At 35.1% G+C, this 23,558-nt stretch overlaps 1 protein-coding gene across 2 annotated transcripts in view; it reads left to right on the top strand.

The window, feature by feature from the left end:
- Window positions 1–23,558, top strand: part of LOC128679766 (uncharacterized) — a 138,446-nt gene that overhangs the window by 73,731 nt on the left and 41,157 nt on the right. The window contains exons 3-4 of one of the 2 annotated variants that reach the window (XM_053762203.2): window positions 6,213–6,325; window positions 17,891–18,208. In XM_053762203.2, coding sequence (XP_053618178.1) covers window positions 18,169–18,208 — 40 coding nt within the window. In that variant the 5' untranslated portion in view covers window positions 6,213–6,325; window positions 17,891–18,168. The remainder of the gene's footprint in view (window positions 1–6,212; window positions 6,326–17,890; window positions 18,209–23,558) is intronic. The other variant, XM_053762202.2, reaches the window with a different exon arrangement.

Raw genomic sequence — 23,558 nt, 5'->3', positions numbered from 1 at the left:
TATAATATAGGACAGTGTTTTACTATAATATGTTGTTTTCACAAATTTTGTTATGCAAATCCTTATACTTCGGGGTAAAAACTTTATCTGTAGCATGTATAGTTTTTGAGATACAGGAGGGACCTCAGACGACACTATGAGCACTGAGGGCCTTTCGTAAAACATCGTAACTTTTGGCTTTCACAAAATCTAATTCAAACTTCCACAATTCTATTGCAATGTTCACTAAATCCCAAGTATAATTTCATAGAATTTCAAGAAGTGGGCCCTCAGAACACACGCATAATATAATACATAGTTACAGCAATGTTTTGTAGTAATGTATTTTTTTTTTCTCAGATTTCATACTTTTCGTAGTCTACGTTGTAGGTTATCAATATGAATAATGACTTACAAGCACTTAGGGTAGTTCCACAAAAGATGGACTGTCTCGCAAAGATTGCGTGTTTCTTATATTTGCAGAGCCCTAATATTATGGAAATGATCGTTAGATTAGGTCAACGGCTTGTGATATATGTTTGCATTATCACATCTTAAGTGTATGTGTGCTTTGTTTGTGACGAAAACGTTGCGTTTTTATTTATTAAGTCTGGTATGGCGACGTCTGTAGTAAGCCATAATTACAAAAAAAGAACAAATGTGCCAATAGTAGGGTAAAAACCGATTAAGCTGTGATTTCATTACCGGCCGCTTACCTGACGTCAAACCTCTTTGGGAATGCTGTTATTGTCTATCAGTTTTGTAAGCTATGTGCCCCATAGTGAGATCAGTTTTATTATTAGTGCGGACATTTTTGTGCGCACTTTGACATTTTTCTTAGTTGACATATCGATACCAAGATATTTTAATCGAATAGACATATCGATACGAAGACATTTTAATCGAATTGACATTATTGTTCATTATTCGCTTTTGACATCAGTCACATGGCACGACTTTTAGAAAAGACTTACGTCAGCTAGTAATATAAAAAGATACAAACGTATAAAACCATATTTCCCCAATCTACCCCTAAGAAGACCGTCCCTATTACCAACCACGCAAGATACCCTAGGGGCGGAATCTGGCGAAAACTAGACGATATGCGAAACTCATAACCCTCTTTAGTGGTAAGTCGGTATTGATGAATCTCAAGGGTATGCTTTGTCGTAAGGGCGGTTTTGTATTGACAGCGATGATTTATCAATTACTAGCTTTTGTCCACAACTTCGTTTGTGAGTAAAAATCCGTTTCCCGTGGGAATTTTCGGAAATGCTTTCTTAGTGCTCCCCTACACTGTGCTAGGAACCTACACACCAAATTTCAGCTTTCTACGCCCAGTAGTTTCGGCTGTGCGTTGTCTGTCTGTCAGTCAGTAACGGAAGAGTTTTATATATATTGAGAGTTCTCTATCATATAGATAACTTTTTAATTATGTGATAAAATGTATATAATTGTTTTAGTTTTCTATAATAAATAGATATATAGCTATCGTATATATCGTATATATATATATCATTACAACTATCAGCATACCATTACCCGCTAAGACAGGATTTTTGGAAATTCCATCCCTAAAGGGATGAAATAGGGGTTACCAGTTTATATGAAACTTCGTCATTTTTGAAGTGATATATACGGGAAACGGGATTTTTTTTGATTTTTTTAAAAACAATAATCCAGTAATATACTTTGGAATATTACATTCCTATGGGGGTAAATAGAATGGGATTTGAATAAAACGTTTTACCCCAAACTAGCTCTATTCTCACTTTTTCGAAACTATAACATCGATTGTAAGTTAAATGAAATACTACTATTTGTTATGTGGATGGATTTTTAGATAAATAACAAATCAACAAAACATAAGCGGTAGTAAACATAGCTAGCATATTTCTTTACATTTTTGTGGAGAACCGCCCGAATCGATAACGTAAGATCGCGGAACATTTTTCAAGATTAGGCGGTTGAATCCAGTATAAGCCGGTTAAATCCAGTCAATACCAGATCGGGATGATCGAGGTCGCATTAAGAGGAGTAAGCTTGCTTTTATCATTCAAATAATGATGTGCAACAATCCATGGTTATAATAAAAGAGAAAATTATTGTATTTTTGTTTTTAATGAATAAAATCTAAAAATATTGGACCCATTTTAAAGAAAGCATTGACATTCAAGAGTAAAATAAAACAGACACTAAATATAATTAATTGTATGGGGCCGAAGTCGCGATTAAATAATATCACTCATTATAATATTATTATAATCATAATCATAATGTAATTTAAGAGCGAGCCTCTTGTCAGTGTAGTTCCTTCCATTGTTCTCTCTCCAAGGAGTTGGCACTCCTTCCCTTCTTGACGACACGACACCCACTTTTTCTTTAATTTATCTGGTGTAACTATCACTTGGTCTTCCTGTGCTCCTTCTTCCTTCCACCTTTCCTTCTATAATACTTCTAATAAGGCATCGTGTCGTATCAAGTGTGCTAACATTTTCCCTCTTCTATTTTCAATATAAATAAATAAATAATAAATATATTAGGACAAATCACACAGATTGAGTTAGCCCCAAAGTAAGTTCGAGACTTGTGTTATGGGATACTAACTCAACGATACTTTATTTTATAACAAATACATATAACATAAGCATCCAAGACCCGGGCCAATCAGAAAAAGATCATTTTCCATCATGACCCGACCGGTGATCGAACCCGGGACCTCTCGGTTCAGTGGCAAGCACTTTACCACTGCGCCACCGAGGTCGTCAAATATGTTTCAAGATATTTCTTTTTTCTCCAATTAGGTTAAAGAAGAGGTCGTTGCTGATTATTTCTTTGCAGCTTATGCTCTCTATTTTATTATAATGAGAATACAATATTATTATAATGCGAATCAAAAAGTACAATATTAAGTAATCTTGAAATTAGGGTTATTATACCCTTGGCATTAAAAGCATAGGGACCGACCGGGAATTAGTCATTTTAAATAATTGATTTCGGTCAGAATTTTGATCAAGTACTTATGTGAAATATTTACGTTTTCGGATGCTCCATTTATATAGGTAAATTACAATTTGATTATACTGGATCAGTATGATCTAATATAATATTTAATCACACAACCTAATGTTATAACCTTACATGTTATAATCTAATCTAATCCTTAAATGTTTTGACAACCACTGAACCGAGAGGTCCCGGATTCGAACCCCGGTCGGGTCATGATGGAAAATGATCTTTTTCTGATTGGTCCGGGTCTTGGATGTTTATCTATATGTCTTTGTTATAAAATATAGTATCGTTGAGTTAGTATCCCATAATACAAGTCTCGAACTTACTTCGGGGCTAGCTCAATCTATGTGATTTGTCCAAATATATTTATTTATTTATTTATAAAAGACGATCGCGTCTGTCTCTATGAACGCGATACACTAAAAAACTACCGGACAGATTTTTGTATGATTTTCACCAATTAAAAGTGTGATTCCAGAGGAAGGTTTAGGTGTAATCATTACATAATTACGTAGTATATAATTTATTATGGTTTTATCCGAGCGAAGCCGAGCCAAGCCACTAGTAATGTTATAATCAATTGCAAATTTTGGACGTTTGATTGTGCGTATAAAGACGATTGTTACAGGCAAAAAATATTAACTAATCTTTTACAGTCAACCGGGTTGATAGGTTTAGAAGACTGTACTTATTATACACAGAAATATTGTCAGGAAAATCGTGTAAACCAAGCTAATAGGAGTAAAGTTATACGTAGCTAGTAATGCAAGGTATTAACGCCATCTATGTCGGAGTTACCGCAACTCGCAGGACAGAGGTCATCACCAACACTCGCGCTGCAAGTGTGGGGTGCGCTGCGAGAGGGGATGATGACGCGTCTCTCTTGAAGAGGGGACTGCGTTTTTTTGACTAGACACAACGACACGGCTTTTCCCACTGTTCATGTATCCCACAATTAATGTATTTAATTATTTTCTTTTATATTAGTTGTAAAGTTCCTCAATAAAGTTTCAATCATAAATACAATAAAGGCAACTTCATTGAAGAGCTCCTGAGACCCTGGCCAGATTACAAATCTAAGTAACATTAGGTATTAGCAAAACTGACCTCGTCCTTTGAGAGATGAGTACAATATATCACTTCTCTGACACGCCCTATCGACGCCCTTTCAGGAGCTTTTACCTAATTTATTACATCACTAGCTGCGCTTCCAGGCTCCACTCCTGAAGATTGTGTCCTAACAGAGTGTCTTCCTGGTAAAATTCTTGGCTGTAACGTCCCAAAGCCAGCGTTACATAAACGTTTGAAATGTCCGTGGCATGTCATTTTTGGAAATACTGTTATGTGTAAATTATGACGTAAGCTTCAAGGATACTCGTAAAGGTATATATATTTGCTAAAATATAGGCTAGCCTAGGCTTAGCCTAATTTACAATGGTGTAACAGACGTTCAAAATCATATTTTACTTATAACTAATTAGGAAAAGTGCTACATTTGTGAATAGTAACATCGAGTATAATTAATTACAATGTGGTGTTAAAAGAAAACTTAATCCATTAAATTAATTAATATTACATAATATGGCGACCCATCTCTGCTACGAAACATTGGATATTATTTATAAAGATAAAATAAAATTAATTTGAAATCCCGTTAATTATTTCAAAAAATCAGATAAAATGTACATTCCTCCGGCTGAGACATTTAAATTGCAAAAAGGTCAAACTCCATTTGTATCATTTAATGGACAATTTAATTCCCCAAATGATCATATTATTACCAATTTGGGAGAATATGAGTTTTGGCCGTAATCTCTTAGCGCAATTAAATAATATTCTAATTAAAATTATGGCGCCATTTCTTGCAGACGCCATGTTGGTTCAAAAGCGCCCTCTCGCTGAAATAAAGACAGTTTTTCTGGCATTCATTTTTAAGGGACTTTTTATGGTGACTGCAACAAAGAATTTATATTTAACTATGTGATTTTTTATTATTCTTTAGCATGTAATCCTTTTAATCTTTTCGCTTGGCTTCTTCTTAGATCGGCCCGTTCTGTCTGGACAGGGATTCTGATACGTCAACAAAGTTTTATCGTAACTAAATTATTTTCCAACTATGTTTTATTATGTCAAAAACTAAAAAATACAACGATCCTGTACCTATGTATGACAACAAGCAGTGATAAACCTGTGATAACATAATTTTGGAATAATCTACATCAATCGGAACAAACAAATTAAACTGACGTGTGATTAACGTGTTTGATTATAATATAAATACAATTTTATTTTTAGCATTTTATTATTTGCCCCATTATGAAAGCTAATTAAACGAAATTACTTCGCGCGTTCCGAATTTTTGAGAAGTTTTAGAACAGCAATAAAAGTACCGAGTTTGAATCCGTCAAAACTCATTTTGCCATGAAACTCTTGAGTACGTTTGAGTGTTGAAAAAACTCAGCCAAGCATGAACCGGAATATACATCATTAGCTTTTGCCAGCGGCTTCACCCGCGTGAATTTGAAACAAACATGATTTTGATTATACATTGACTATTTGATAATGATTTTCATACAATATTTCACCCCCAATATGGGTTGATTTTTTGAAAATATCTCTTCTTCAACTACATGCATAGTAAATTTCATCAAAATCGATCGCAAGAAGTTTAGCCGGGACGGCGGAACAGACAGACAGACATACATAAATAATATAAGTACAGTGAATAATATGGCAGAATAAGAAAAAAGAGGTACTTGTTGTGAACTAACTTTTCGCCACGTCTTCGCCCGCGTTTCTGGTATATGTCCTTCTCTGTACTTCAAATTACATGTAATGCAAAAGTTCAAGCGTCAAATTTTAATAATTATGTAAAATACTAGCTGCACCCGGCGGCTTCGCTCCCGTGTGAATTTCGGGATAAAAAGTACCCTATGTGTTATTCCAGGTTATATTCTAACAGTGTACCAAATTTCATAACAATCGGTCTACTAGATTTTGCGTGAAAGAGTAACAAACACACACATACATACAAACATCGCACAAACTTACGCATTTTAATAACTATTAGTAGGATAATATGATGTCGAACGAATATTCAAGTTAAAAATGTACTTAACATTTGACGTAGATGGGATCTCAATCCACGTCAAATTGACGTGGATTGCGTCTAATAGAAAACACACGCATCATTAAATATGATCTTTTGTTTTATTTTCAAGATCCTTGGCATTCAGGTTATACGGAAGCAGACAGCAGTTCATCTCAGCTCAACCGTACTGGAAAAAAACAATATCGTTTGAGTGACACACCGCGCTGGCGATCGGCAAGCGTGGTTAGTATTTTTTTCATTACTTCTCTGGCTCAGTGAGCTCATAGTGGATCTTGGCCCAGTCACGACAGTGCGCCGTGATAGTCTTCTATTCTGCTTTACGTTTGCTAGTTGACAGCTCACAATTTAATACAAGCTCACAAGTTAACCACAAAAGTGTCGCTCCAGCGATATCCGGTATCAACTTGTTTTTAACTATTCTTGTACAGGGTTACTGGTATCTAATATGCATGACCTTCCAAAAGCACATAAGACTAACATCTTTTGTTGTACGACTTTTGTCGAAACGTAATAAATACAACAATTTACCTTTTTTTTTTAGTTTTAATGTAGTTTCTATAAACGTTAACTCTATGTTCGATTCCGCTCACATAATGCTACTGTACTGTCTCGTGTTGATTGGCTATTTCATAGAGTTAAGATGTGTAGAATTGCAAATTAGATTGTATTTTTTTTATATGAAAAAAAACTACCGAATCACGAAAAGTCGTAGAATAAAAGTTGCATGTTTTGATGTAGCCAAGTAGTCTTTAGAAGGTTTTGCGTACATATTTGGTGCCTCTGAGTGTTTTTTTTTTTCGTGCTACTGAACACGGCCCATCTGATGGCAAATGGTCACCACAGCCCAACGCCTGCAACACCAGGAGTGCGCACCTTCTTTGAAAGCGACTTTGTTCTATCACAGAACCTAGTTTACACCGCCTCTCTTATCCTTCAAACCTGAACACAAAAATGCAAGCACTGCCTGTTTGACAACTATTGAATGAAGGCTACCTTCTACCAAAGTCTGTCCGTTAATTTCTTCGTTTGCGTTTTTGTGTTGTCACTCGTTATTAGCAGGGTGTCAGTTTTTCTAAATTGGCACACTCAAGCCACCATAACTCCCGAGTCCGTTTTTTTCGTAATCCCAAACTTTCGCTCTACCGTCATCTTAAGAGATAGGCACTTACAATTTTAACGCGATTCCAAAGTTTTTTAAAAAATATTTTTTTCGTGAACATTTCATCACTGAGTTAATATTTTCAACCGACTTCCGTAAAAGGGGTGTGCTCTTACAATAGTCTATGTTGACGATATTTTCACTAGTTTAGGCGAATATTCGAAGGCCAATATATCAACAGAAACACCAGTGAAAAAAAATACTGTAATAATGACAATACTTTCAAAGATATGACAAAAATAAATTCACACATTTTTGGACTCGTCCAAACGCTCCGTACTGAATGACACGAACCAGTGACGTCACAACGTGCGAAAATGTTCGCGAAGAAAGATATGTTTGTTCGACAGCTACATTAAATATTACATTTATGGTGATGACTTCTTAATAAAAGTTGATACAAAATTTTAGTTTTTTATGATGGTCGAGTTTGTTTTTATAATTCCATAATTTTTGAAAATGGACTTTGCAACCAACTTTAAATATTCGTAATTATAATGATCCAGCGGCATTGATACCTTCTCTAAATAAACATAATGATCCTAAATATTTTACCTAGATTATACATATTTTTCACAATTCTCTGACCATGTCTACCCACCCTGTTTCAGATAAATTTTCCATGAAAAATAACTTTTCCTATCACTATGAATGTTTTTTAACTATTGGGGCATTTTTTAATAGGTATAAAATACACAACTCCGGTATTTTTCATCCAATTCTTGTCGAAATCACTAAGTTCAACCAACCATCTCGTTCTACGCCTGCCTAGCAGTAAAGCATGGGTCCAATATTCGGATAATACACAACACATCGCCCAAACAAAAAACTATGACAAAAGTACCTGAAATGATCCTATAACCACCTGAATGAGCTCTAAAACCAAGAGCAACATTAAGGCTGCGACACACGTGCGTGCTTTATCTGCCAATCGAGGGATTTATACCCAGAGATAGTGATTTAGTTGCCGTGTGGAGGCACCTTTACCTTTCGTGTACAGAGTAGGAATGAAGAAGTTTCGTTTAACGCAGCTTTTGTTACATATCTTTTTGGTTTGAAAAATTGAATCTTTCATTGAAACAGTGCACGGAAGCAAGTGGTTGTGGAGTGTGGTTCTGCCCCGAAATATGACCACTACATATCGTCTCGTGGATGTCGTATGATGCGACAAAGGGCCACATAGCCTAGGCAGCTGTTAGTCAACAATAGCATTGCTATGGAAGGCTCAGGTCAGGCAGTCGGCCGGTTGTAAAGTCATAATCGAATCTTTGAATATAAACGTAAGTGCACATTAGTTTCTTTTTTAAATTACATCTCTTTTTGAAAATTAATTATCCAACTAATAAACACAAAAGTTTTTTAGGATGTGTATGTCTGTAACTCTTTCACGCAAAATCTACTGGACAGATTGTTATTAAATTTGTACACGGGTAGAACATAGTCTGGAATAACGCATGGGGTACTTTTTATCTCGAAATTTCTACGGGCTGTAGCGCTGGAGCGCAGCTAGTTACTCATAAATAAATATAAATAAATAAATATAAATAAATAAATATAAATAAATAAATATAAATAAATAAATATATTAGGACAAATCACACAGATTGAGCTAGCCCCAAATTAAGTTCGAGACTTGTCTTTGGGATACTAACTCAACGATACTATATTTTTATAAGAAATACATATATAGATAAACATCCAAGACCCGGGCCAATTAGAAAAAGATTATTTTCCATCATGAACCGACCGGGGATCGCACCCGGGACCTCTCGGTTCAGAGGCAAGCACTTTACCACTGCGCCACCGACTGAGTTGACGACCTAACTCATAATTCACGTAAAAGGAAAATACCTACCTATGTATCATATTTAAAAGTAATGTGTGTAAATGTAGTGGGACCCACTGTGGGACATTGACTGGAATTGTGATATACGTTATACCAAACATAATATAGAGATAGGGCTAAGGAAAAGGAGATTATATCCTATTTTTACACAAACCTTATTTAACATGCAATATCATCATCACATCGGGTATGTTATTGCTAACACTGGTGTCAAATTTTATTCAAGTCGCCTAAAGGCATCTGACATGACTTTTACGACTAATAACCGACTACCGCCATCTAGTGGCAGGTAGTCGCGTACACACTAGTGAACTAAACTGTCGACCAGTGTGCAGGTTTCCTCACGATGTTTTCCTTCACCGGGCTATGAAAAATACTAGGTATATATGAGTAAGATTAGTATACTCATATGGCACGAGTAAGATACGAACCTGAGACCTTTCGATCCACAGGCGGGCATCTTGACCATTACACCACCGCCGCTTTAATAATTAATTTAACCAAAAACCCTCTGAAGTCAAAGTTTCTAACGTAATAAACAAAGAATAACCAACTTTTGTCCTTGAACAAGCATTGAGTTACGCAGAAACTTGTAATTAGATTATTTGGTGTATTATCTGTGGTCCTAATGAGTTTGGGCCATTTGTTTATTCCAAAATAATTTAATTTATTTTGCAATTAGAACGCTCTTCCTTGGACGCAGCGTTTCTATAAGTATTTTTACCTAATAAAGTATTTATCTATTGAAAATGTAGGCATATCTCTCACAATTCAATTTATAACTATGGTTTTTCAGCCTGAGGTGAAGATCGTCGGGCGTGCTGTTGTTACCTATCTATTTCGTCGTTTCTTACGACGTCTACGGTAGAATATGGAATGGTCGCATTGGCAGCAATCATATACTGTAAGAATATTATGGGATTTGATCATCATCATATCCAGTGCGTTATAATGGTGTTTATTCAATTTATTTAATTACTAGATGATGCCCGGGGCTTCGCTCCCGTGGGAATTTTGAGACAAAATATAGCCTATAGCAATCTTGGATAATATACCTTTCTAAATGTGAAAGAATTTTTGAAATCGGTTCGGTAGTTTTGGTGATTAACCGCCTCAAACATGCAAACTCACAAACGCTTACCTCTTTATAATAATAGTATAGATTTTATTTGATTTTGATCCGATAGCGGAGCAAGGAATTAAACTGTAAAGGAGGTGGAGCGTATGAACGACGCCAAACAGAACATACTCACCACACCAGCTGGGTATAACTATCCCCGTGGATGATGGGCATTACTTCAACGTCAATTAGGGAATGTATTTCCACTGAGTTGTATAATTCTTTTGTAAGGTGGAGAAAAAGTGAAAATTGGTAAAATATTATTACATTACACTAGATGTTGAGATAAAATATAACCTACAGCAATCTTGGATTTTATACCTTTCGAACGGTGAAAGAATTTTTGAAATCTGTTCGGTAGTTTCGGAAATTGCACAAACGCTTACCTCTTTATACTAATAGTATAGACGTAAGTATAACCATATTGATGAGTTGTTGCGCCCTTCACCTACGTTTTGGACGTTGACAGAAGACTTACGTTTTTGAGAATTACGTTTTTTGTATGGCAATGAAAAAATTAAATATTTTTTTTTACTTTTATAACAAAATAATTATTTTTTCAACCCTCCTTGCAGCAATGCTCTGAGAACTACACAGTTCTCAGAGCGTTTCGACCGCTGCGCCCGCGCTGTCATTACGGTCCGTCAATTTTCTTGACAAATGAATAAATTCCAAAATCAATTATTAAAAAAATGAACATTACCACAATACAGATTAATTATTTTAAAGTCAATTTTTTTTTACCTTCTGATTACGTGTCTCGCTGCTGCACAAAGGTTCAATCTTGTTCCATCCATCTCGATACAAGGTAAAGTCTTGTTTCTTCTTTCAAAAATTTGTTGACGTTGTCCCGCCATCAACTCCTTGGTTTGCCTCTAACCCCCGGAGAGTTAGATGCTTCAGGTACTCAATATATATATTTTTTTAATAATTTTGCTCACCGTTCTGGCCGCATGCTCGCTGGCTCGCCCAGTTTAAATTTAGATAGTAAACCTCATCATCTCATGATCTGCAGCCCTCCGTGACCCACTGCTGGGCATAGGCCTCCTTCCGTCTCCGCCAACCATCTCTGTCCTGGGCCATCCTTATCCAGTTGTTGCCAGCAATTTCCTTTACATCATCGACCCATCCAGCTGCCGGATGTCCTATGTGCCGGATAGTAAATCCAATATAGTCTTTGGTAAAAATTGTAATGACAGCCCAGCCACAGCGGTCGAAACGCCACCCAATTAGAACTTGCAATTACGGAAAAGTTATTCCAGCATTAGTGTTGAATAAACCAGCAATTGTAACTTGAACTATTTTGACTCTAAGCAGTAATAAATTCATACAAATAGCCGAATTTCGACCGCGTATAGCAATGCTGATAAGTTTCCACTTATACGAAATAGTGTTGGGAAAAATACCCGATTCAGAACAAAAAAAGCAAATATAGTTTCTAGGTTTTTGATCCATTAAGTAAGACCTAACCTAAATGAGAATAAAACCTTAGGTAAAAAAAATTCAATTTTATATTTTAAAAAATAATAATTGAAAATATGATTTTAACCCTTATCCAGTCCAACGTCGTTTTTTGACAATGTAAATACTTACTAAAAAAATTAAAGATTTAGGGCCTGTTTTACGGCTGACTAATCAACATTACTACATATAAAACACAGCTTCCCGCTGTCTCTCTGTCTCTATGTATACTTAGATCAACTGGCTTTTAATACAGGTCTTGGTAATAGATATATATTATAATCAGCACTCGGATCACAATCATAACCTGTTTTGATATACCTTTTGACTATATACATTATGTACTTTTATATATTATTAGAAAAAAAAATCATTGTAAGTAATAATAATGGTAAGCCGATCTGGCATGATAGGGACCAACACTGTTCAAATGACATTTCTTCTCAGCAGTGGTCGTTCCGAAATGCCAGTAGTTTGTAGCTTGTGAGAAATAACTATAAATATAAAAATTGACGAGAAAAAGTGCCTGTGAAGTTGTAATTTCTGAATAAATGATTTGATTTTGATTTGATTTAATTTAGACAGAGTTATTCAAGAGGAAAATTTATACATTTGTATTATAACATGCACAATATTTCTTGCGCATCCGGGAGCGGTCACTAGAAAAGTATATCTTTCACAAGTCGATAGTGCTAATTCGGCAATCACAACAGACAGATTTATCTGGCGGTTAGTTTATCTTTTAGATTAAAATATAAAATATTTCATCAGAAAATTGGAAGTCCCTTAATTTATTCATGTAGGCATCTAAGGGTATGAAACTCGAGTTCACAAGATACATATGAAACTCGAATCACACGAACACAACTCGAATTTGTCGCAGCACTAAAACTTTTACAAGTGTGAATTCTCTAGAACGGTGACCATGTGTCTAGTAACGCGCGGACAGTTAGTGTCAAGGACTTTTTTGAATGAATAGCTAAAATAAACTACGTGTAGTAGTGACCATTCATTATAGAAGTGGATCGGACATGGTTGGCAAGATTTTATAGGTGGAAATTGTGTATCGAGCTAATGTTTTGAATTTGTTGTGTGTGATTTTTTTATTATTATTATTTAAATGCCGCTATTTAATCTATGGTTTTCTGTTGATAATTACTTAAATAGTGGGAGAAATAGTTTACATTTTCATTTATATGATTCCGGAAAACGGAACGTAAATATAAAGTTTGCACGAGTTCAATATATCAAGTAATCGAACAATTTTCAGAGAAAAAAAACACAGTATGATTATTACGTCCAGGGCTCAGGTTGTACGTGAAAATTTTGTTATATCGAATTTATTTACAAGTGTACAAAGTCAGATTATTATTTTTTTATAGAAAAAGACATAATTCCTTTCGTATAATGAAATCTGTAAACATGTTTTTAATTTATCAACCGCTTAATGTAAATATTAAAAGTATAATCAATACTATTATTATAAAGAGATAAGCTTTTGAGAGTTTGTATGTGAGTTTGTATTTTTGAAGCGGGTAATCTCCGAAACCACCGAACCGATTTCAAAACCATATAAATTTGAATAGTACATTACCTATTCAAGATTTGAATAGTACATTAAACAAGTTTTTTATAGGCTATATTTTATCTCGGGATTCTTACGGGAGCGAAGCCCCGGTCTAATATAATAGGTAATAATATAAAAAATAAAAATATAATGACATTTACATCAAAGTCCGTCGATCCGTCCGTCATCTATCATGAATCATTCATAATCATAACTTTATTTGCTCAAAACATTGTATTACAAGACTAGCGTCCCGCCCCGGCTTCGCCCGAGTAAAACCATTATAAATTATATATATAAACCTTCCTCAGAAACCACACTATCCATTAAAAACCACGCATAAAAATCCGTTGCGTAGTTTTAAAGATCTAAGCATACCTAAGGACAGACAACGAGAGGCGACTTTGTTTTACACTATGTCGATGTTACAAATGTTTAACAAATATGTACAAAACATGTTCAACTAAAAGTATAGCATACAAATTTTACACATACATTACATTGTACATAATGACTCAATCGACGATACAAGCATGAAATGTAGATTTTACATACGAAATCCGATTATATATTGAACAGTAAACTGTTCATGATCATAGCACTCGTCTGTCATACGATATTCAGCTCATTCGAAGTCTGCAAATATTGAAAAATACTCCATAACTAAAACTTATTTTATGTGACATTAGTTTGACGTTGAATGTCATGAGTTCGTTATTTTTCCATGTCCCAATTTTCCCGAGAATCGTGGTTACCGTCTCCAGGCGGGCACTCAGCCAGCTAGCATTCCTCGTGTCTAGACGCATTTGGTTTCAATAACCGAATTACTATTACGTGTTTGTGTACTATTGTCGGCTCCATGGGAATTTTTCGGCACATTTTGTGTATACATTGCATTGTTAGAAGCAAGCTGTGCATTGACACGGGAAATTTCGGCCGAGGTCTTCTCCCATCTTAAAATTAAACGTTTTCAAAGAAATTTTGGATGTTTTTCATATTCGCATGGAATGTAAAACGATCGATTTGGCTTGGACCACAGACCATTTAACCTTAAATTTACTTTTAGGTTAAATGGTCTGTGGTTTGGACAAATAAACATTTTAGCATTGAGCAACACCCATGATAAATCATGGGTGTTAGAAACAAATGAGATTCCACGCGATTATTCATAATAGTGCTCTTGAATATAAATTTTATGAGAACCATTCAGTTTGGCCATTCTACTAGCAATATATCTTTGGAATTATGTCCAAAAAATGCTGATTCCTATTTTTAAAGATTTTTTTAGTTGAGACTGCAATATCTTGCGTAGGATTGCACATGCGGTTGGATCTGATCTAGTTCGATCGTTCGGTTAATTAAAGTTAAATTTTTTTTTATCTTCTTTTTTGTTTCATCTACCTATTATTTTATAGAGGTAAGCGTTTGTGAGTTTGTTTGTTTGAGGCGGGTAATCTCCGAAACTACCGAACTGGTTTCAAAAATTCTTTCGCTATTAGATAGGTACATTATCCAAGATACTATAGGCTATATTTTGTCCCAAAATTCACACGGGCGCGAAGCCCCGGGCAATATCTAGTCTTTAATAAAGTGATTGTAAAAGTCAAGGGAAAGATAAAATTTAATACTTATTATATATTAATATTGATTCATTGCTACCTCTACATTACACTTGGGAAATGAATTAGATGTGTAGTTTATCGCTTGTCTAGGACACCAGCCGATATCATGTAAGTTCTTTGAGTTTGCACAACCCGACGTCAACTGCAGTGTCTCTCTATTTAACCCATATCATACCAAATCTTTTGAAGTACTTTTATCATTTTGTAAGCTTTTGTTTTCAGTTTCACCCATCCCGTCTGTCTGTCTGTAATCAAACATGCTAGCTCTTATTAAGTCGAAGTTTTCCAAGTCGCAATTTTTTTTATTTATATTTTTTATTTATTTCATCATCTTACTACCATTATAATGGCAAGCCGATCTGGCATGATAGGGACCAACAGTGTTCAAATGAGTTTCTTTCGGCATTTCTTCTCAGCAGTGGTCGTTCCGAAATGCCAGTAGTTTGTAGCTTGTGAGAAATAACTATAAATATAAAGATTGACGAGAAAAAGTGCCTGTGAAGGTCTAATTTCTGAATAAATGATTTGAATTTGACCATTATAGTTACAAATTGTGTGAGTGAATTCAGTCAGTGTGCAAGCAAATAAATGAATCTCATTGGCTATGAGATGCGCGTGAGAGGGTGCGCAGCGCCCGTGTCATAGGAGCCTCCCGTAACAGATTCGTCCGCGCGAGTCATCTTTATCATAGTACATTTATTATGATAAACATGATATAATGTGTTACAATACAATATAATACATAGATAGAGAAGTTATATATAACTTCTCAACAGTTTTTTTTTGAAGTTTCATGGCTCCATCGTTCGCCAAAACGATGATTTTGCCAACGTCAAGGTTGAGATTGACACGGAATATAATATGTTATAATATCAATATTGAAACACGGTTCACTGTGTAACCTAAAATATAATAGTATATAAATATATTATAGATAAATACGGATACAGGGGAGAGTAAATAAAAATTATAAGTAGATATTATTATTTTGTTTAGAGTAGGTTTAGAGCCACTTCCATTATCCTCCGTCAATTTGACGTCCGTCTACGGATAACGCATAAATTGTATGGAGCTGGAGCCCTTCTATATCAATGGTATGCAGGATCAACGTACGTCAACCCACGTCAGTGTCAAAACCTATGGAATTCTCAACGATTCGCTGCACGTACTAAATTTTATTGTCTCACATTGAATGCAACGACATCCCTGGTAACAATCGAGAATGTGTGTCAAATCTGACATAATTTAAAAATGTATAAATATCATTTGCTGTTGGTGGACATTAGTTGAAAGGGGACGGAATTGTGTAACAGGAAGCTTAATAGAATGTTGAAATAAATAGTCTACTTCAGCGGAGTGTAAAACGGTTATGAAACAATTAAATGGTCGACATTTTTAACCGATATTTTTTGTATGCGAGCGTCAAAAATCTCTCATACTTGCTTATTGCTGTTCTCATTCGCAATCATAATGCTTCGAAGCCAGTAATCCGCGAAGAAATCGTCAAAAAAATATTGCCCAAATTGATATCCAGAACAAAAATAAAATCGATTCCCTGCTAGACTGTTTGTTTCCATGCTATAGTCGACCACATCTCAAGTCACCCTGTATGAATCTTAATGTTGCTGTAATAGGAGCCAGTTTGCAATGTATTTAGGTAGGTTGATGTGCTGTTCACTGTGACCGTACACTCGTAACGACACTCGTCGCCACTCTCGCAACACTCTGTGACTCTCGTCGGCTGTCAGAAGTGGCCATTAGAACGTTACGACTCCCTGTTTAGAAAACGCGGCGTTTTTTAAAACTACCCAAAAGAGGGGTATTGTAAGTTTGTACTTTGTAAGATTTTCGCTGTAGGTATTTGAATGTTTGGAGAATTTCAAACATCTTCAAGGTGGATATAAATAGTACTATGTTTCGCTTTAACCAGTTCACTCATTACTCAGGGTCTCTATCTGTAAGCATAAAAATTTAAGCCATAATGTAACGTAGCATACTGTACTATGGCATAATGATTTTTAAGCATAACGTTCTTACGTATAATGGTTTACGCATAACCATAACTAACCTCACCTGACCCAACATAAAAGTTGTAAAAACCTGTACTTTGTAGTTGTAAAAACCTTGGAAACCTTAGACCTATTATGTCAAAATATTGTATTCAAAATCGTTATGCCAAAGGACAAAATAGATTATGCGATAAAAAGTGGTTCTTCATTAGCTTCATTACTGATATAAAAACAGTAGCAAAATAAATACAAATAATATGCAGCGCTCATACAATAATATTGTTTCTCGGAAGTTTACGTTTGTTTATGCCAAATAAGCTGAATGTATGGAACTTTTTAAATACTAAAAAGGAATTGTAGCCATTCGATGTAAATAAATAATTCCATTTTTTATTTTTAATAATAAAATGTTTCTTCTTCTTCTTTGCGTGTTGATGGCAAATCGACAACGCTCTATTGGGTGCTAAATATATTCTTACAAGAAGCAAGTCGCTTCGATGATAATGAAACATTAAAGTTTAAAATTAATACTTAGTACCAAAAAAGTTTGAGACAAAGTTGTCTGCATTGTACCTCACTCTCATCTATTTCAGCCACCAAACAACGGTGCTTGCTTTGTTTTGTGTTCCGGTTTGAAGGGTGAGAGAGGCTGTGTGATGGAACCTACAGTCCGGAAGCTGATTACAGGTCACTGTGGCAATAGATAGGTCACAAAGTAGGCAACGCACGTGTGACAACCCTAGTGTCGCAGGCGTTTATAGGCACATACCATTTAGTCAGTCGCATGCCTGTTGGCCTATTTGGTAGTATAAAAAAACAGCACAGGCCAACAAGGGGTATAGATAAACTATTTTATCTAATCCGTATTTATTTTTACAACTATTTTTAGCAGCTATAGCTATCCTAATATCAAATATTTAGTAGTTACTTCTCATTACAGTCGAATCTAAATCGAATTTAAAAAGGCATATACCTACTTTAATTAACATTATTTTGTTCACAGATTACCGGATTAAGTGCTCCAAAAGTGCCATCTAGTGTCAGCGAGCGAAAACTAGTGTACATCGAGTATCACCTGTATACAGAAGGACCTGAATGACGCCACAGAGAGTACTGATTTGGTGGCGTTGTATTGGTGCTCACAAATTTAACTGAGTCTACACGCTAAGAAGAATTGGGTGATATTGAGATCTAGTGTACATAGTGTGATGTGTCAGTGAATCGGTTTGATGGTACTCCTAGCGTCGATGTGGGCACGAGTGGAGCCCCCCCGGCGGCTAGATGACAGCGCCGGTACTTCTGTTATTCACTCTGGCTATTGGTAAGCATTTACTTTTATTTTTTCTAAAATCCACTCTTTTGAAACATAAAGTTGTCTTCGAAACGATCCAAACGGTAATCAACATATCATCAATGAAAGTTTACAGTTTTGTTTTCTATGCTGTGTCACTGGATAAGTGGGTGTAATTGTATTGTAATATCATTAATTAAACCGAAGAATGAATAAGAAATTTTAACGAATGTCATAATGTTGTGTAACTATAACATTATTGATGAAATTAAAATATCTCAATTTGATTGTATCCCTGTGGCAAATCAACTAGGTACTTTAAAAAATTGCGCGTGTCTGTTTATTACCTACCGGTTAGGACAATGTAAGACATCACCAAATTGATGGTCTTTTTAATTTTGAACTAGACTAATACCAGTCTACTCTGTCAGATTTGTTTAGATATTTTAAATAAAATCTGAAAACAGTTTTAATTACATACAAAAACAATTTGAATACTTACCATAGAATATCTCAAAGTAAAAATTTCAACTAAAATCCAAACATTGACCATTATTTTCCGGGTACGAACTAAATCTTATTCTACATATGAACAATGGCATTGCTATCTCACTTGCAAAATGGCGATACGTTAGACCATGTCCGAAATTCAAATCTGAAAATTACGAATTCCATATACGTTCCGCAGAACTACAAATTCTGAAATGATTTACATATTGGACCTCTAGATACTCTGAGCCCAACGATATATTAACATGCTATATTACATATATATAATATAGATAACCAGCATTGTTACTGGATATGATATGCGTTTGACAGAGAGCTTGCGATAGATTTTCACAGCTAGATCTTGTTTAACCACAACCAAGCATTTCTTCACGTCAAATTACACTGAACTATGAATTGGATTTAAATGTGCATGGAACTATTGTATCCGTAATCCTTACGTATTAAAAATTAAGGTGCTGTCGCGTTTATATTTGTGTCTGTCTGTATCGGGATAAACTCAAAAAGACAGATCGTAAGGATTTCGCAAATACATAGTGTAATTTCTTTAAGAACATTAAGGTGTATATAAAATGTAATTTTTTAACATTAATAATATAAATAAAAATGAAAAAAAAAATTTCTTTCTTAGTTCTTCACACTTTACGTAGGTATTTAATCTACGTTCATAATTTCTTGTGCATAGTAACAATGGTAATCGGATATAGAGAAGAGCATAATACATTTCACCACGAAACGAACACTAGGAGATTGTATTATTATCATTAGCCATTTCAAAATCCCAATTTTGGGGCTCTTGCCACCTTTATAGATGGTCAAGGAGTCATATCCAGTATTTATGCATATCATCGTTTGAATCAAGTAAATGAATACGTTGATTTACTACTGCCTGGAGGCTCAGCTCTCGTCAGTTATCGATGGTTGATGGAGGCATTTGAATTCTCAAACGAGTAGAGTGATCAGAATACCAAATTTGTAGCTAATACGAAGAAAAAGAATTTCTTTGCAAAAGACAAATTAAAACACGCCCGACTTTCAATATTCATTTCGCCACAACTTTTTCGAACGGCTGAACCGATTTTGATCGTACATATCTAAGAACCACCGCATAAAAATAAGCTATCAAATAAAAAAAAAACTGCATTTACATCGGTTCACCCGTTGATGAGTTACGGTACCACGCCCACAGACAGACACACTTAGCGGTCAATCTTATAAAACACCCCACTTTTTCGAGGTTTAAAAATCATACATACTGATCATGCATCACACACACATCCAGCCATATCTGCCTCTTCGGGATAAACTCAACAACTTAGGTTTTTTTTTAAGTTTTCTAAGTTAGTGAGTAAATTTTTCAGAGCAAACTGTGATAAAATGAAAAATTATACTTTTTGACATATAAAAATCTATTTAGTGTTTTATACTAAAAACTATGATGCTCCAGTTTGGTGGATTCCAAGTCTTATCTAGTCCATACTTATTAATAAATGGAAAATCTGTTAAGCTTTAAACCCTTCGTCCAGTTTTGGTAAAATTCGGAATAGATATAGTTACCCATAATAACTCTAGATCCAACATACGTATCCAACGCAGGCGAAGCTGCCGGTGACATCTAGATTATTTCGAAATTCTCGTAAATTAATCAAACGGTATACTAAAATAAATAATAATAAAATTAATTTACCACTAGGCATAAAAAATACGCCATTTTAAACAGAATCTAATATTAAACTGCAAAAGTTTGTGCGGATACAAAGTGTGTATGTTTGTTTCTATTTCACGGAGTATATACTGGACAGATTGTTATGAAATTAGGTACACGGATAGAATATAATCTGGAATAAGACATACGGTACTTTTTGTCTCGAAATTGTTACGGGAGCAAAGCCCCGGGGCGCAACTAGTTGTTCATAACTCAAAGGAAAAGTTATGAGGAATGCAAAAACAGTTAGAGTAGTTTTAATATCAGAAGCATATAGGAAACTCCAACTGTGTTCCATTCGATTAATTGGATGTTGAAATTTCCTGCATCTGCTGTTTGAAATTTGTTTTTAAATTATCGGAAAACTAGCTTATGCCCGCGGCTTCGCCTTACTTCGAATTACTCTGCGAAAGACTAGACATAATTTTCGCACAAACTTTCACTAAATGTAAATAATAGCTTATTTAGGCGTTGATTTTTGAAGAAAAGAGACACCTATATGTGGAAGGGGTTTTTTAACTACATGCATACCAAATTTCGTCAAAATCGGTCTAGCGGTTTAGCCGTGAAAGCGGATCAGACAGACAAGACTATCGCATTTAAAATATTATTATGAAATTATGGATGACACATACACAAATTCTGTGAGAAATTATGAACTATCTTAGGAATATAAAGAATCAACAAAACACAACAAAATACAACTGAACTTGAAAACTTGACGCTACGCATGCATTCTTGACACTAATGCCTCACGCTAACTGACGCGGCTAGGACAATCAAGATGGCGGCTTGATAAATGTTGCCAACAAGAAAATATCGCTCAGATTAATAGATTTTACAATTTGGCAATATACCCGTTGAAGCGGTGGTGGTGTAATGGTTAAGACTCTCACCTGTGGATCGAAAGGTCTCAGGTTCGAATCCTACATGAGTTTGTATACCAATCTGACTCATGTCATGACTATATAATAGTTTTCATCGATGACCACTTGCTTCTGGTGGACAGTTCATTAGTGTGTACGCGACTTCCTAGATGGCGGTAAGTAGTCGTTAAAGTCATGTCAGATGCCTTTAGGCGACTTGAATAAAATCTGACACCAGTGTTAGCAACAACACACTCGATATGATGATAATGAATTTGAGAACGAGGTTCTTGTCAATGCAGTATTTTCTATTCTCAGTTCCCTGCCATAGATTTTACCTCCCTATAAGACACGACTTCCACCTTGTCTGTTATTTTATCTATGAATACTTTTCTTGGCTTTCCTTTCCCGCTTCTAGCTTCAATTTTTCCTTCGATCAAAACTAACAAAGAGACAAATTAACAAATTAAAAAACCCCCAACTTTCAATATTAATTTCGTTACAACTTTTGAACTTGATCATAAATGATCAAGAACCACCTGATATCTAAGAACCACCGCATAAAAATTAGCTATCAAATAAAAAAACCGCATCTAAATCTGTTCACCCGTTGATAAGCTACGGTGCCACGTACACAAACAAACACACTTAGCGGTCAAACTTATAACACCCGCATTTTGCGTCGGGTTTTAAAAAGCCATCATATTTTAAACACACGTTACAACCATACCGCCTTATTAATAAACGTTTAATTCTCTGATTAGGCTTGGAGTAGTAAATCTTTGTTTTGTCCCTCTCACTCTTTTCAGCATTTGACATTGAAAGAAAGAGACAATACAAAGAATAACTGTTCCGAGGCTAATCACAGAATAAGGTTTTTATTAATAAGGGGGTTAGATATCAGAGTTACAAAACAAATTAGTCCCGAAAATGCACGCAGTCCCGAAGCTCTAGTTCACAATGTCACAGCTCATAGACAACGAATTTTGCACATGCCTCAACATTATTCCAATTTACATCGGATATTACGCGATATATTAGAGGTGATTCAATTTGCGGCGTGGAACATTGCTCGAGCGTCATTAAACCATCGGCCATTTTAGATACTAGAACAGGAAATTAGCAATTACAGTGCGTAGGGCGATTTTGCTGTTTACATGTCACCGTATAGTCGATTCGCAGTGATACGCAACTAACCAATCACAATGCGCCATGTGACGCAACGACAAGCACACCGCAATGCGATTGGTTCGATGCGTTTCACTTTGAATCGACTCGATGATTATGTATTGCAAGCTCGCAATTGTTTAAATGAGTTTCGGTATTTCTTTCGTTGTAGTTGATGCTAGAAACGGCCATTGATAATGGTGTTTTTCATAGTAGTTTTTCTCTAGTTAATGTTAATGTTGAGAGAAGAAATTATTTTTCGCATGCTGTAAATTACCAAAGTTTTCCTAACTATTGTTTTTAAATAACCAATCAGCGATTTTGATTCTTTGACCCATGTCTAAAATATATCAGAATATAGCTTACTCGCTTACGGAACCCTAAAAAGTAGGTACGTATCGTGCACCAGCTGTGATATTCTTCAATGCGGATGTGGATGCGGTATGTGCAAAAAAACGACGCAGTAGCTAACATTTCGAAATTAAAAATCTAGTCGATTATGTGAAGTGAAATATAGAATAGAGTTGCTCTCTTGACCAATTAATTTAATTAGAGAAGAGTTTGTTTGAATTAACTTTACTGTATAATAAAATAAAGACACAGAAACAGAAAAAGCACTAGCAACTCTTACAGTCTTATGTAAATTAATTTACGTTTTACCTACTTTTGTCAATTTTGAAATTCAAAATATTATTTTCAAACGGTTGAGACTTTTTTTCTATTCTGTCGCGTGTTATTCTGTCGTGCGGTTTGGTCTTATCATGAGATGGGTTGAGAGACACACGTGACAAAAAATGCCAAAAAATATATGAACGTGAATGAATCTCTCTTTCTACCTTTATATTTTTTATGTTTTTGAAGAAGAGAGACAAATTCAAATTCAAATTCAAAATTCTTTATTCAATTTAGGATGATATACATCACTTATTGACGTCAAAATTACTTAAACTAAGTCTACTGCCGGCTTCCAAAGCGCAAGTGAAGAAGAAGCGGCGCAACAAACTTCACCGCAGCCTTTTCTCCAAGGACGTCAATTAACAAATATAGTTCTTATATATATATATTAAAAATTAAAAGGACGAATTTAGACAGAAGAAAAGATGAAAGGAGTTAGTAAGTGGAAGTGAATGAA

Source organism: Plodia interpunctella, chromosome 22, assembly GCF_027563975.2.
Source record: "Plodia interpunctella isolate USDA-ARS_2022_Savannah chromosome 22, ilPloInte3.2, whole genome shotgun sequence".
Lineage (NCBI taxonomy): Eukaryota > Metazoa > Arthropoda > Insecta > Lepidoptera > Pyralidae > Plodia > Plodia interpunctella.
The sequence above is the reverse complement of the archived record's forward strand: the minus strand, read 5'-3'. Positions and strand labels throughout refer to the sequence as shown.